Source organism: Falco biarmicus, chromosome 1 (assembly GCF_023638135.1).
Source record: "Falco biarmicus isolate bFalBia1 chromosome 1, bFalBia1.pri, whole genome shotgun sequence".
Lineage (NCBI taxonomy): Eukaryota > Metazoa > Chordata > Aves > Falconiformes > Falconidae > Falco > Falco biarmicus.
The window spans coordinates 8,255,604-8,268,598 of record NC_079288.1 but is presented as its reverse complement, the minus strand read 5'-3'; the positions used below and the strand labels follow the sequence as shown (position 1 = coordinate 8,268,598).

Here is a 12,995-nt window from a genome sequence, read left to right as displayed (position 1 = left end):
GGGCGAGGGAGGAACCATCCCTGGGGACGTGGGGCCGCTTCTAGTCAGGCGCTGCGCGGGACAGCCCCGTTGCCATGGCAGCGGGGGCCTGCCAGGCCGGGCCCGCGCGGCGCAGCCCCGTCGCTATGGTAACGGGGCCTTCCCCGGGCGGCGCGCGTCATGGCGGCGCGCATCATGGCGGCGCCCTTGCTGACCGCGGCGCTCTACGGAGTCCGTGGCGGGCGGGCTTTCGGCACGGCCGGTGAGCTCCGGGCCGGGGAGCCCCGGTTCCCCACGAGTGGGCGGCGGGGGTTTCCGGCAGGGGGGCGAGGGGGGAGCTCTCGGACGCCTGCGGGGGTGGGCAGCGGCCCGGGCCCACGCTCCGCCCGCCCCGGCTTCTCTCGGCCTCGTTTCTAGCTCTTGATGTAAACCGGGAATTCTCTGCGTTTCCAGCTGCGCTCTGCAAGCGGGCGGCGCCGCTGGGGCCGATGCCCAACGAGGATATTGATGTCAGCAACTTGGAAGCGCTGCCAAAATACCGCAGTTTCACTCGCTACTTCAAGCTGGCGGAGAAGGAGAGCAGGAAGCCCCGCTGGTGGAAGACGTACCGGCAGCACACCAGCCCCCCGGCAGGTACGCCAGGGAGGAGCTGCCCGACGCGGTTTGGCTGCTGGAGGGGAGGGAAGATGCTGTTGGGGCCACGGGTTGGCACCAAAACCCGCCCTGTGAAGAGCTGGTGAGGCGCTTTGGCACAGGGCTGGCCCTTTTCCCATGTGGAAGTTTGCAAGTGGCTTCAGGGGAAGTGGATGGTGGATTTCTGGGAGGAGGGAGGCAGGCCAGGACCTGCCAAAAGACGTGGAGCAGAGTAACGAAGTGATTCCTTGGGACCCCACTAGTATCGGAGAAGGCAGACTGGGGCCCAGAACTTTAGACCTGCAGCAAATAATATGGTTTGGCTGCTCTGCTGCGCAGCTCAGAGACCAGACCTGCTCACCAGCTGGCAAACCTGTGGGGCTGGGAGGGTGATGAGTTGGGGAGGGAGAAGGGAGCAGAAGTGTGGAGATGCAGAGGTGGTAGAATCAAGTCTCTGGTGTCTTGAAGTCTGCATCTCTTTCACACGCTCTCTTAACGTTTTGCAAAGGTTTTGTGTTTGGGCATTTTGGGCATTCACACTTTTCACGTAACGTGTTTTTTTTATTGATCAGAAGAGCCAAAGATTGATATCAGCCTACCACGTGGTAAGCGGCTGCAAGCAAAGGAAATCAAGGAAAGAAAAAAGATCCTGAAGGAAAACCGCCAGAATGCTGAGATGGAAAGAGCAGCGCGACTCCGGACTGGTCTGTGCCTTGCCACCTGCTCTCCCTGCCCCGGCCGCTCTGCGTGCCCAGCTGCCTCCTGCAGCGTTTCTCTCTCCTTGCAGTGCTGATTCCTCTTGATGAAGTCAGAGCTGAGTGGGAGAAGACCAGCGGCCCATTCCACAAGCAGCGTGTGGCAGAGCACTGCGGGATATTTCGTGACTTGTTCAAGGGGGCCACGTTCACCCCCTGGGTTACCTTGAAGGTGGAGTACAGCCAAGAAGACGAGTACCTCGTGCCAGTCTACTATGGGAACATGGTGACTCCGTCAGAGGTGCGTGAGGGGAGCTGGGATCAACCTCAACCCCATGGGAAGCCTGTGTGTTTCTGTCAGATGCTTCTAATGGGCATTGGTTGTTCTGGGGGTTTTCTTTTACAAGGATATTTCCTTTATGATGAAGGAAATACGTTTCTTGGACACGATAAAGATAGAGCTTTGCAACAGGATCGTTGTCTGTCAGCAGGCTGATGTTTATTAATGCTCTGGGGGGCTCTCCAGGTGGGGCTTGGTGGCATGGCTGTGCCCAGTCTATGTTGCATCCTGGCCACACCAAGTCTGTGGGGTTTGTCATGGAAATTGTGATATGGTCTTGATCACAATTGATTTATCTTGATTGGAACTTGTTGTTTGAGTGATTTGCATTCTCTTCCTGTTGCTCTTTTAGGCTTCCAGTCCCCCTGCAGTGTCATACGAGGCAGATAAAGGCTCCCTCTGGACTTTGTTGCTCACAAATCCAGGTGAGTAGCAAGTTTTTTAAAAACATGTTTAAACTGGGTTGTGTCACTCCGCTGTTGGTTAGCTCCTGTTTCTTTTGGCTGCACAGCCAGACACGATGTGGTATCTGTGAAGCAGGGGTGTAGTATATATGCAGGGAAGGTTGTAGCCTTCCCAGATCTCTAGCACTTGAGAGATGGGACAGCAACACAACAGGACCTGTGTCACCGTGTAGAGGAAACAATTTCCCGGACTCCTATCTTTTGTTTACCTCCAGACTAACTGGGAGGTAGGTTAACTGATGCTGTTCGCTCTGAGAAACCAAGGCACAGTGGAGTGAATTGGCTGACCAAGAAGGCTTTTAAATCTTGGAATTACATCTGTAGAGTTCTCTGCTACTCATTTTAAGCTCAATCCTATAAGAATTACTTACTTTTCTGCTAGGAAAGGAATGCCAGGAGGTCTCAAGCTGCCCACTCAGTTCGGAGTGGGTCTGGGCATTCTCATTTTGGGGTTGATGCGAACACCAGGGTGTCCCTAATTCACCTTTTTCTCTTGTGTGCATTTGCAGATGGACATTTAAGAGAGACAGACTCGGAGTACCTCCACTGGCTGGTGTGAGTACGTCAGAGCAACATGCTCAGGGAAAGTCCAGGTGGAGCAGGCAGAGACATCTCCAACAGAGCTGGGGAATAAGCATTTGCTAAGGCAGTTCCATGGCTTTCTCTGGTGCTTCTGCTATTAGCTTCTGTATTCCTGTGTTCTGCATCCTGCTAAAGATGCAGTAGCTCCAGGTGTTGCTGCTGTTTGGCATTCGAATCACTGGGTGTGATTTTTCTTTCCACTATCTGTTCACTTGTCAAGCAGTGCATGTCATGTCAAAACATAGGACAGAGCGATTTGCAGTCCTGGGTGAATATGCTGGTCTTAATGGAGGGAAATGAATGAATATATAACAAAGTAAACTTCTTTGTGTTCAGGATGAACATCCCAGGCAACGACATCAAGTCGGGTAAGGAGATCTGCCATTACTTGCCCCCCTTCCCAGCCATGGGAACTGGCTACCATCGCTTCATCTTCCTCCTCTTCAAGCAAGACTGCCCCATAGATTTCAGCGAGGATGTTCGGCCGATGCCATGGTAATTCGGGCTTTCACTGGGCAGTTTCACACTTGCTTGGCTTGGCATGTGCTTGTTACTGCTGTGGGAGAGCAGCTCTTTTTAATCTGCGCAGTTGTTTGGGGCTGCTTTGAGTCTGTGTCTCACCTGAAACGAGAATCCCAGCCCTGCAAGCGCTGCAGAGTCCTGTGACTTTAAAACAGGCTGTTAAGAAAATGGTTTGTCCTGCCTGGGGCAGAAATGTGCACATTGCTGGAGAAGCTGGGAGATTTTCTTTGGGTGACTTCCTTTTCTAGCCCCGTTTTATAGTCTCTGGGACGATGTGGGAAAGTAGTTTCCTACCAGAGTGCTGCAGGAAAAGAGATTCACCTCAGCTCTTGTGCTTGTGTCTTATTTCCAGCTACAGCCTCAAAATGCGAACCTTCAGCACGTTCGACTTCTACAGAAAGCACGAGGATGCGATGACGCCAGCAGGGCTGGCCTTTTTCCAGTGTCAGTGGGACAGCTCTGTTACTAAGATCTTCCATCAGCTTCTCAGTAAGAAATGCAGCATGCAGGGATGCTGGAAGGGGCCTGTTGTGGGCTGGGATGTGGCCCTGTGGGCAGCACACAGTCGGTGAGCGAGCTGTTGGCTGTAGGCTCTTGTTTGGTCCTGTCACTGGTCTAGCCTGTTGCAGCACAGGCTGGGTACTTAATGAACCTTCCACCAAACTAACAGCAGCCTGAGCAAACAACCTCTAAAAGGCTGTTTCAAATGAGCATTTTAAAATAACAGCATGAGAACCTTCACTGGGACGTGCTTGACCAGCCCTGATCCTGTGTGTGCATGGGGGGGCCTTGCTGGTGAAGGGAAGGGCCTGGGGTTTGGACCTGAGCTGTCTTGCTAACATTCTGCATCTCCCGTTTACAGATATGAGAGAGCCTGTGTTTGAATTTGTGCGGCCGCCCGTTTACCATCCTCCACAGTTAAAATTCCCACGCCAGCAGCCTCTGAGGTACCTGGACAGATACCGAGACACTGAGGAGCCCACCTATGGCATTTACTAGGGACCCGGACTCCTCTGGAGGTGCTCTGGTGTACACTGGGATGCCAGCCAGGCAGGTGGGGCTGCTGGCTCCCCTGCATTCACACAGCCGTGCAGCTGGGAGCCATCTGCACTTCTGGAGGGAAATGACAGTCTCAGCCCTTCGGCTCCTGGTTTCCCTGTGCTGGCAGCGCTGGGGGCAACAGGAGTTCGCAATGCTGGCAGCTGTGTGGTCAGAAGGCTCCTTAACGAGGATGTTCATAGATGAAAGCAAATCCATGGCCAGGCTGAAATCTCGCTGCTGATCCTGTAGCAGAGCTGATGGGTAAGGGTGGCAGGGTAGAGGCTCCCCAGAGATGCTCTGCCTTGTTTCTCTGCAAGGATCACAGTTCTTCTTTTGCCTGTTTGTGGAACAGAGCCAGGCCAGCCTGGATTTTCTGTTCTTACAGTGCTATGGTTCAGGACTGTGTCAGCTTTCATTTGTGCAGTCCTCTTAAAGAGATGAGTCTAATTAAACACACTCTGAGCAATGCTGGCAGAGCTGTCTTTATTGGGAAAAGCTTGGTGTCCCAGCCAGCTGGCACAGAGCTGGGGAGCTCAGCAGGGTGCAGGGGAGAAGGGCAACCCTTCCCTTAGTTGGGGTCACTTTCCACTCTTGGATGGTGTAGCACGGGAAGAGTGCAGGTACACGGGTGGTAAACATGCACAAGGTCAGCATTTGTGGAGCTGGCTTCTCCCAACAGCTATCCAAGCGTGCGGACCTCTGCCTCCTTCCCCTCGCTCCCCAGACAGCAAGTACCCGGTGGGAGTAGGTGGGGTAAAAGCAGATCTGCAGGGGTTGGGGCAAATGCGCAGTGGTGGCCTGTCACTCTGCTGCTGCCAGTCCCGTACCCAAGTTGTGCAGAGACTCTGCTTTCTGCTGTGCTCTGCGGGGCTCTCTGCGTCCCGTTTAAACCCCCAAACGCCGACATGCTCTTGCTGTGCCGCTGCCTGTTCCCAGTAACATTTTCTGAGGTTCCCCCTTCCTCAGGAAATGAAGAGCCTCCAGCAAACAACTAAGATTGTGCTGAAATGCCCCCCGCTGCTGTTACCAGCTACACACCCGAGCTCCCTGAGCTCTCCTCCTGCCCTGAAGGGTTCTGGGGTCTGGTTTAAGCCAGGGTGAATTAGCTGGTGGGGTGATCATAGTGGGAGCGCAGGTGTCCCGCTGTGCCAGCAGACACACAGGTTGTGTTACACTCCTCTCTTAGCTTTGAATATTTGGTCAGAATTTGCAGATTCGGCTCAAAGAAATGTTTTGGGGGCTGAAGTTGTGCTGGGACATGCAGGGAGGTGTAACAGATCCCAAGTCACCTGAGTCCAGGGGTGGTCTAAGGGGTGACTCTGAGCCTGCCTGTGGTATGGAAACTGTGCTCCGACCTCCCAGCAGCCCACCGGTGAGCGCCACAGCTGCAGCACAGACCTCCCCGCTTGCCCTTGCCTGCGTGGGTGAAAGCAAAGCTGCGCCACACGTGTGGGGAGGCTGCAGAGCTGTTGTGAACAGGCCATCCTGCCAGCGTTCGGCTGCCTGGGAGCGTGCGCGCAAGCGATAGCACGCCTGAGAGGGTGAGGAGATAAGGTTTGGCCTGGAGACTTGGGAGCTCTTTCTCCAGAGACTGAACTGTATGAAGACAAGGTGAAGCTGTGCTGTGCACAGGCGCCACAACTGCCCCTGGGCAGAAGACTCCGCCTGACTGATTGTGCAGATGACATCTGTCTTGTGTTTCGGAGTGCTGATGCGCACGGGTGTTGCAAGGAACCTCGTAGGAAAAGGAGTGGTGGGTGAGCATGGGGGCATGTGCAGACAGCAGGAGCTGTAGTTTAATATGGAAAGATGCAAGGGTGGAATGTGGCCCTGGCTGGCTCCTGGCATGTGTCACAGCCCTTGTCACTGCAGGGGGAGGTGACATGCAGCTGCCGGCAGCAGTGGGTGCCCCTCCCTGCTGGTTCCCAGGCTGGCAGATGCCAGGAGAGCTGTACTAGGGTCTCTGTGCCAGGGAGGACTGCCACACTCTGCCTGGGGGCCCGGCCTGGCACAGGTGAGGGTGCCAGGAAGATCCCTGAAAGGGCAAAAAAGGAGTGAAATCAAATGATACATCGTATATGTAGCCGTGCAAACGTGTTCACAAAAATGTACATTGCTCTGAATGTTGTCAGCCTCTTGCATGTGTCTCCTTGTGCTTTGATGCAGCATTTCATTCTCTCCAGAGCCTCCTGCAGCACTTCACAGCTCTCCCTGTTCCCGGGGGAGCAGCTCCAACCCTCCCATTGCCTCCCCGGCGTGTGGCACAGCCAGCATGGCCAGGGGACACCCACTGGGTGTCTCTTTAAGAGCATGCCTGGCTCGGAGCCCTGACCCGCCTCTGGGCTCAGCGTCACTGTTCCTTCCTCCACTGCACAGCCGAGTTTCTATTTCCCCGGCTTCCTACACTGGCTTCTTTCCACCATCACCCCGCTCCCCAGCGCAGCTCCCCGGCACAGCTCCCCGGCACGGGTAGGATGGCATTGCCTGTCTCACAGAAACTGGAGGAGAAGCTGCTGTGCTCCATCTGCCTGGAGCTCTTCAGGGTGCCTGTCACCTTGCCCTGTGGGCACAACTTCTGCAAGTGCTGCATCAGCGACCACTGGCGCAAGCAAGAGCAGGCACCTGCCAGGGCCAGCGAGGGCTACACGTGCCCGGAGTGCCGCAGGGCCTTCGAGCAGTGCCCAGAGCTGGAGAAGAACGTCACCCTGTGCAAAGTGGTGGAGCTGGCGCGAGATGGTGAGGCGCGGGTCTCAGGCCCAGAGAGGTGTGAGGTGGCCCATGGCGAGCTGTGCCCGCAGCACGGGCGCCCGCTGGAGCTGTACTGTGAGGATGAGCGGCGGTGCATCTGCTCGGTCTGCACCGTCCAGCAGTGCCAGCAGCACCGGCGGGTGCTTTTCGAGGAGGAGCGTGCTAAAAAGCAGGTAGGACGATGGGTGGCAGGACTGGGGTGATGCGGGGGGTTGAGCAGGGGGAGTCACAGCAGCTCAGGTGTGGCATGACATCCGCAGCCACTGTGCTGTGCCCTGCTGTGGGGACATGATTTGGCTCCATGTGATGAGCTGTGCCTGGCCTCAGCTGAACAGGGTCTGGCGTGGGCTCTGGCCAGGGAAATGCCGCCAGTACCTGGATGCTCCCCGAGAAACCAGGGGCTGTCAGGAGCAGCGGAGAGCTGGGTAAATCCAGCAGTACCAGGTGAACAGTGCCATGTGTGACTGTGACCCCATCATCTACAGGAAAGAGCTGAAAAAGGGGTGAAAGACAGCACAGGGTTTCACTCCTCAGCGACCCTGGGCACAGCCTCTCCCCCTTCCAAGCTGCCTCCTTCCCTGCCTTGTCCTGCGGCCCTGGGAGGGCTCCCGGGGGCCAGGTGGGCAGCAGTGTCCTGCACTGTGGGATGTTGGTACTTCCCTTTGCAGGCCCTCTTGAGAGAGTCCCTGGAGAAAGCCCAGGAGGAATCGGAGAGGATTGAACAGGTGATGCAGAAGCTGGAGGAGCAAACACGCAACATCAAGGTAACGCTGCACTCGTCTGTGCTGGGCACATGGGTTGGGAACACGCTGTCACTCATGGCTTTTCCCTACCCAGAACTCCTCCGAGGGGCTCAAATCGGTGATTCTGAGCAAATTTGCTCTCCTGAGGAAAGCTCTGGAGGATTTCCAGTGGCAGACGGTGGCCAGGATAGAGCAAGAGAAGGCTGCAGCGCTGGGACGTGTGGGGGAGGACTGGAACCTCCTGAAGGACCACCTGGATGTCCTCAGCCAGCACAAGGAGAGGGCTCAGTGCCTGCTGGCCTGCCCTGACGACAGGACCTTCCTCCAGGTACTATCCCGGCTCCATGTCCGTCCCCCCCCTTCCTGGGCACTGCTGGCCCCATGCCCTTTCAGTGAGAGCAGAGATGTGCTTGACCCCTTTCCCAGGTGGGACACATCTTCAGCCTGGATCCACAATGTGATGGGGCTGCAGGGAAGGGCTGCTTTTGGGGGGGGGTTCCCTGAAAAGTTGGGGGGGCAATGCTGGATTGGAGCAGGTGGTGCTGCCTGCAGGGCTATGGGGAGCACCTCCCACCCCAAAACTGCTCAGCAAGGCTCTTCCACTGCCAGCAAAACACAAAGTCCACAAAACACCAAGTGCCACAGCCTCTCTGCTCCCCTCAGCCTGACCTTTCTCTGCGAATGTCCCCTGACCCTGTGCGCCAGTCACACCTAATAGCAGATGTTTTGGGGATGTCCCTGTCACCCGCTGAGGAGATGCAGCGTGTGCAGGTAGGATTCAGAGCTGCCAATCCTCTCCAGGCCGGTGCATGGGCGTCTGTTTGTCTGTCTGCAGGAGTTCCCCCTGATCCCAGCTCTGGAGAGCCCAGAGGCACTGCTCTCGGTGGAATTTGATGTGGCTGACGTGGTGAAGCCCTTTGCTGAGATCCTTACTGACATCTCCAGGCTCCTGCTGGAGGACCTGCCCTGCTCTGTGGCCCCCAAAGCCCCTGACCCCGTTGGCCAAGGTAACCCTTCTGCTCACAGGGCCACCCCAAAGGGCTTCAAGTCATCCCAAACCACAGCCTGGCCCATGTCACTGTGCTGGGGACACAGCTGCCAGGCACATGGGGTTGGGATGGGGACACGCATCTACTGATCAGCAGATGGGTATTGATGGAGGGGGGATGAGCTGGGTGGCTTCCCTGTGACCTGTTCTCACTGGCAATGCCAAGCCATGGTTGCGTGTGCCCATTTCCGGGCTTGGATAAGATGGATTTCCTCCTCCTTCCATCAAAGCTAGAAAGGAACAAGTTTTTGGGTGTCATCACTCAAAATGCCTATTCCCATCCTCCACAGGCCCAGCACATCCCCTGGGGCCAGTGGTGAAGGTGGTGGCCCCTGTCCAAGAGTGCCAGCTCCAAACTCAGCTTCTGAAAGGTGAGGAGCACGTAGGGGTCTGGAGGGACAGCACCCTGCTGGGGTCCTCAGCAGGCAGAGATTTCACCAAGCTGGGCTCTTCACTGGGAGGAGGGTGGTTGTGGCTGCAGGGACAGGGGTTCCCTCCCTGGCTCTCCCAATCCCTCTCCCTAAATGCGGAGGAGGATGGTGCAGGGCTGGGGTGGATGGGCTGGGGGACACTGCATGTCTGGGAAAGGGCTCGATAGGGGGATTAGCAGCACTAGGAACAGTTTTCCGTGGAAACGGGCTGCCAGTGCCTGGCACCAGGTCAGTTGCTGCCCTGGATTTTGCCCCATTCTCCATCCTCTCCTTTTCACCCGCTTCGGGCATCTTGCCCAGCCAGGAGTGATGTGCCTGTTCCTGATGACCCATATTTAGACACATGCCTTGCTGCAGGCAGGCAGGCACTGTCAGCAGCTGGGAAGCGAGCACCCAGAGGGATGTGTTATGGGCTGCTGGGCACGGCACAGCACCAGTCCAGAGCCCTGCCTGCAGAGTCCTGCCTGCAGTCATTGCTCTCTATCCAGGGATATAGCTCTAGAGCTCCCAGCCATGGTTCTTCATGTCCCCATCCCACTCTAGTTCCTTAGGGATTTCCTCAACGCTCCTTTTCCCATCTCCTCCCGGTTGGGAAGAGGGCTGGATAATGTTTAGAGTGTGTTGGTCATGTCACTCTTGTTAGGCTTGATGCCTATGGGACCTTCAAGGATCCCTTCCCTCAGGCCCCACAAAATGTTTTCAGGGTTATTAATAGGACCAAAAAAAATTATTTATGGGCAGCAGGCATGAACCCAGCATAGCTGGGTTGTTTCAGGGGGAAGGTGAGGTGCTGCTGGCTGATAAGTGCCTGTGGCAGGTGGAGTTATCACAGCCCGTGCAGAGGAGAGTGACTCCCAGCAATACAATATTTGCTCACTTAACACCTGGTTTTCTCCCCCTCTCCACACTCACACTCATATTTTTTGCTCTTAAAACCAAGCACATCTCTCCCAAAATGACCGCGGAGCCACTGCTGCTTGCTGGCTGTGAGCTGGGTTGTGCAAGGACCACGTGAGGCATCGCGTCTCGGTGCCTCGCCAGCCTTTTCTGGGCTGGTTCCGTTCCTTCCAGCAGGCGGGTGGGCAGGTATCGCATCTCACCCCGCTCCCCCTCCCTTCCAAACGTGCTACACCTTGTTCCCTTCTATTTTGGGAGCCAGCCCTTCACAGTTTAAACCGCACCACCACTGGGGGGGTTCACACCAAGGGCGTAAAGGTCTGATGATGCATTTCAGCCCCATCCATGCCGTTGCTCTTCCCAGACCACCGCAACCTGACCTTTGATCCCAAGACAGCCAACAAGTACCTGGAGCTGTCAAAAGGTAACCGGAAAGCCAAGCATGGCCTCAGAGCCATCTGCGAGCAGCAGGAGCAGGGACCTCGCTTCAAGCCCTGGCAGGTGCTGTGCACGCAGGGCTACGGCCACGGCCACCACTACTGGGAGGTGCAGATCTCCAGCCACTCCATCATCCTGGGGGTGACCTACCATGGTCTCCCCTGGGAGCAGCAGCAGGGCCACAAGTTCAACATTGGGCTGGATGGGGGCTCATGGGGGCTGCAGGTGCTTGAGGATTGCTACCTGGCCTGGCACAAGGGCCGGGCAGAGAAAATCCGGGGGCAGCTGTATAAGAACCTGGGGGTCAGCCTGGATTACAGCAAGGGCGTCCTCTCCTTCTACGGCCTCGGGGAGAGGACGCAGCTCATCCACTCGTTCCACAATGTCTTCACTGAGCTCCTCTATCCTGTCTTTTGGCTGTGTGAGGGGCGAGCGGTGACGCTGAGTCGGAGGGACTGAGCCAGGGCCCCCACGCTGCTCCTTTAGCCAGGCCAGCAACCCCCAGGCTGTGCTGTGACCGAGCTGCAGCCGGAGGCTGTCATGTTGCAAGTGGGACCCCAATGCTGAGGCAGGAGTGAGGTGCAGAGTTTTAACAGAAGCTGATGAGAAGAGGCATGCAAATTAACCCATCTGATTTGCAAATGCAAATATCATGCTGATTACACAGGGCAGGGGAGAGCATGCAGAGCTAAAGGACCATGCCCTCGTGGTGGGGATGGAGTCCCCTGTCACTGTGCGTGGGGGCACGTGTGAGTGCCTGTCCCTGCAGATGGGGTGAGGGAGTGGGATAGGGAGGTGAAAGAATTGGGTTTTTCCTCTTTTTTCTATCCCTAGCAAACCTCCCAAGCCTGGAGAAGATTTGGGGTGAGGGGGACTCCAGAGGGGGTGCTGCAGCCATGGGGTGCTGTGGAGCAATGCAGAGGGAGCCCTGTACTCCTCCAGCCCCACATGCAGGCAGGTCCTTCTCCCCCAGCCTCTTCCTGGTCCCCTCTTGCCACTCCCAGACATGGCAGAGCAATTTTTTAGGGTGTCACGCTGCAGTTGCTCTTTGTACAAAGCTGCTTTCCCCAATAAAGTTCTGTTTTCCTACTGGTTTCACCTTGGTGCTGGTGGGAGTCATGGGACCAAGCAGCACTGGGGGTAGGGGGGGATGTGGGTGCCCCTGCTCGTGCATCCATCCCTGCAGATCCCCATCCTGCCCCTCTGCACCCTCACGGGACCAGCAACAGGAACCAGCCCCAGGTAGTGAGAACTAGAAGGTGCTTTATTTACGATAGCACTGTGATAAGGAAACCTGGTTTCCTATGGCTCTGCCCCAGCGTTGGTTGGGCACAGAAGAAAATCCAAAGCTTTGATTGAAGCTTTTCCAAGGGTGAGACCGCAGGTCGGGCATCTCCTCTCACCCCCGCAGGGATGCTGATGAGGACTAACGGGGCAAAACTGGGTGCTGGGTTCAAAAGTGCTGAGCAACGTGTGGGGAATGACTCACTTCCACTTGTATTCTTAGGGGGGAAAGGGCTTAAAAGGATCAATCCCCTTCTTCGAGGATGGATGCGATTTGCCTTGCTGTGCTTCCTCCTTCACTTCGCACCTACCCCCTCCTCCCAGCCCTGTCCTTGGGTGGGACCTTGGGCTGGCATGGACCCTGGAGCTTATCCAAGCCAAAAAATTGTCTCTGTACCCTGCACAGGAGGTGTCTGGAGATCCCATGTTTACCAGCCACGTCCTCATACCAGAAGCACTTTGGTATCTCCCCATCCCTGCCAGGTGCCTGCCAGCTCCTGCTGGGTCCCAGAGGAAGAGGGGGACAGGGGCTGCAGCCCCTTTTGGCCATGGGAATGGCTGCCATGGGTCTGTGGGCACGAGGGCTGGCAGAAAAGCGCCTGCACCTATGCACTGGGAGGGCTCAGGACCCTCTATGGGGCCACAGGGCAGGGCACAGATCCTGGGGGGCAGTGGGGTTGCAACAGCTTGTAGCAGCAGTTCCCGGGGAGCAGGGGATGCTTGCTGGGGGGCATTGGAATGGACTGGCAACAGCTGCCCTGGATAGGAGATTTGTCGGGCGAGATGTGGCAGCTACTCCGGGCAGCAGAACCCCGGCGAGGGTCCAGATCCCAGTGGGCTGGATCCTTTGGGTGGTAGTAGACTGGGTAGGGAACCAGTACTTCCTCAGCAGGGTGGTCCCCCGAGGGGGGGAGTTCATCTCCCAGAAGGCAGCAGATGCCGGGGACGGGGTCCAGATACCCGGCGAGGGGAGGAGCGGATCCCGGAGGTGAGACCCTGCCCGGGGGCCGGGTGATTTGGGACCGGGGCTGGGGGGGCGGCAGACCCCCGGCAGCTGCGGGGAGCCGAGCGGGCAGCTCCGGGCGCGGGGAGGCGGAGCGGGCGGGCGGGGCGCGGTGGCCGCCCGCCTCCCGCCGGGGCCGGGGCCGGG

At 57.0% G+C, this 12,995-nt stretch overlaps 2 protein-coding genes across 3 annotated transcripts; both read left to right on the top strand.

Moving 5' to 3' along the window:
* The first annotated feature begins 139 nt into the window (after nucleotides 1–139).
* MRPL38 (mitochondrial ribosomal protein L38) lies at nucleotides 140–4,722 on the top strand. The gene is made up of 9 exons (XM_056355129.1): nucleotides 140–241; nucleotides 433–612; nucleotides 1,185–1,316; nucleotides 1,400–1,608; nucleotides 2,000–2,072; nucleotides 2,621–2,666; nucleotides 3,030–3,188; nucleotides 3,568–3,704; nucleotides 4,078–4,722. Exons 1-9 carry the CDS (start codon nucleotides 160–162, stop codon nucleotides 4,212–4,214), a joined length of 1,155 nt encoding a protein of 384 aa, XP_056211104.1. The 5' UTR covers nucleotides 140–159; the 3' UTR covers nucleotides 4,215–4,722.
* Nucleotides 4,723–5,800: 1,078 nt separating this feature from the next.
* TRIM65 (tripartite motif containing 65) lies at nucleotides 5,801–11,650 on the top strand. 2 transcript variants are annotated; one of them, XM_056355104.1, is made up of 6 exons: nucleotides 5,801–7,177; nucleotides 7,673–7,768; nucleotides 7,842–8,075; nucleotides 8,583–8,754; nucleotides 9,086–9,166; nucleotides 10,461–11,650. In XM_056355104.1, exons 1-6 carry the CDS (start codon nucleotides 6,731–6,733, stop codon nucleotides 11,018–11,020), a joined length of 1,590 nt encoding a protein of 529 aa, XP_056211079.1. In that variant the 5' UTR covers nucleotides 5,801–6,730; the 3' UTR covers nucleotides 11,021–11,650. The 2 variants fall into 2 exon arrangements, with proteins under 2 accessions (XP_056211079.1, XP_056211088.1); XM_056355113.1 differs by having other exon boundaries at nucleotides 5,809–7,177; nucleotides 10,488–11,650.
* Nucleotides 11,651–12,995: the final 1,345 nt, after the last annotated feature.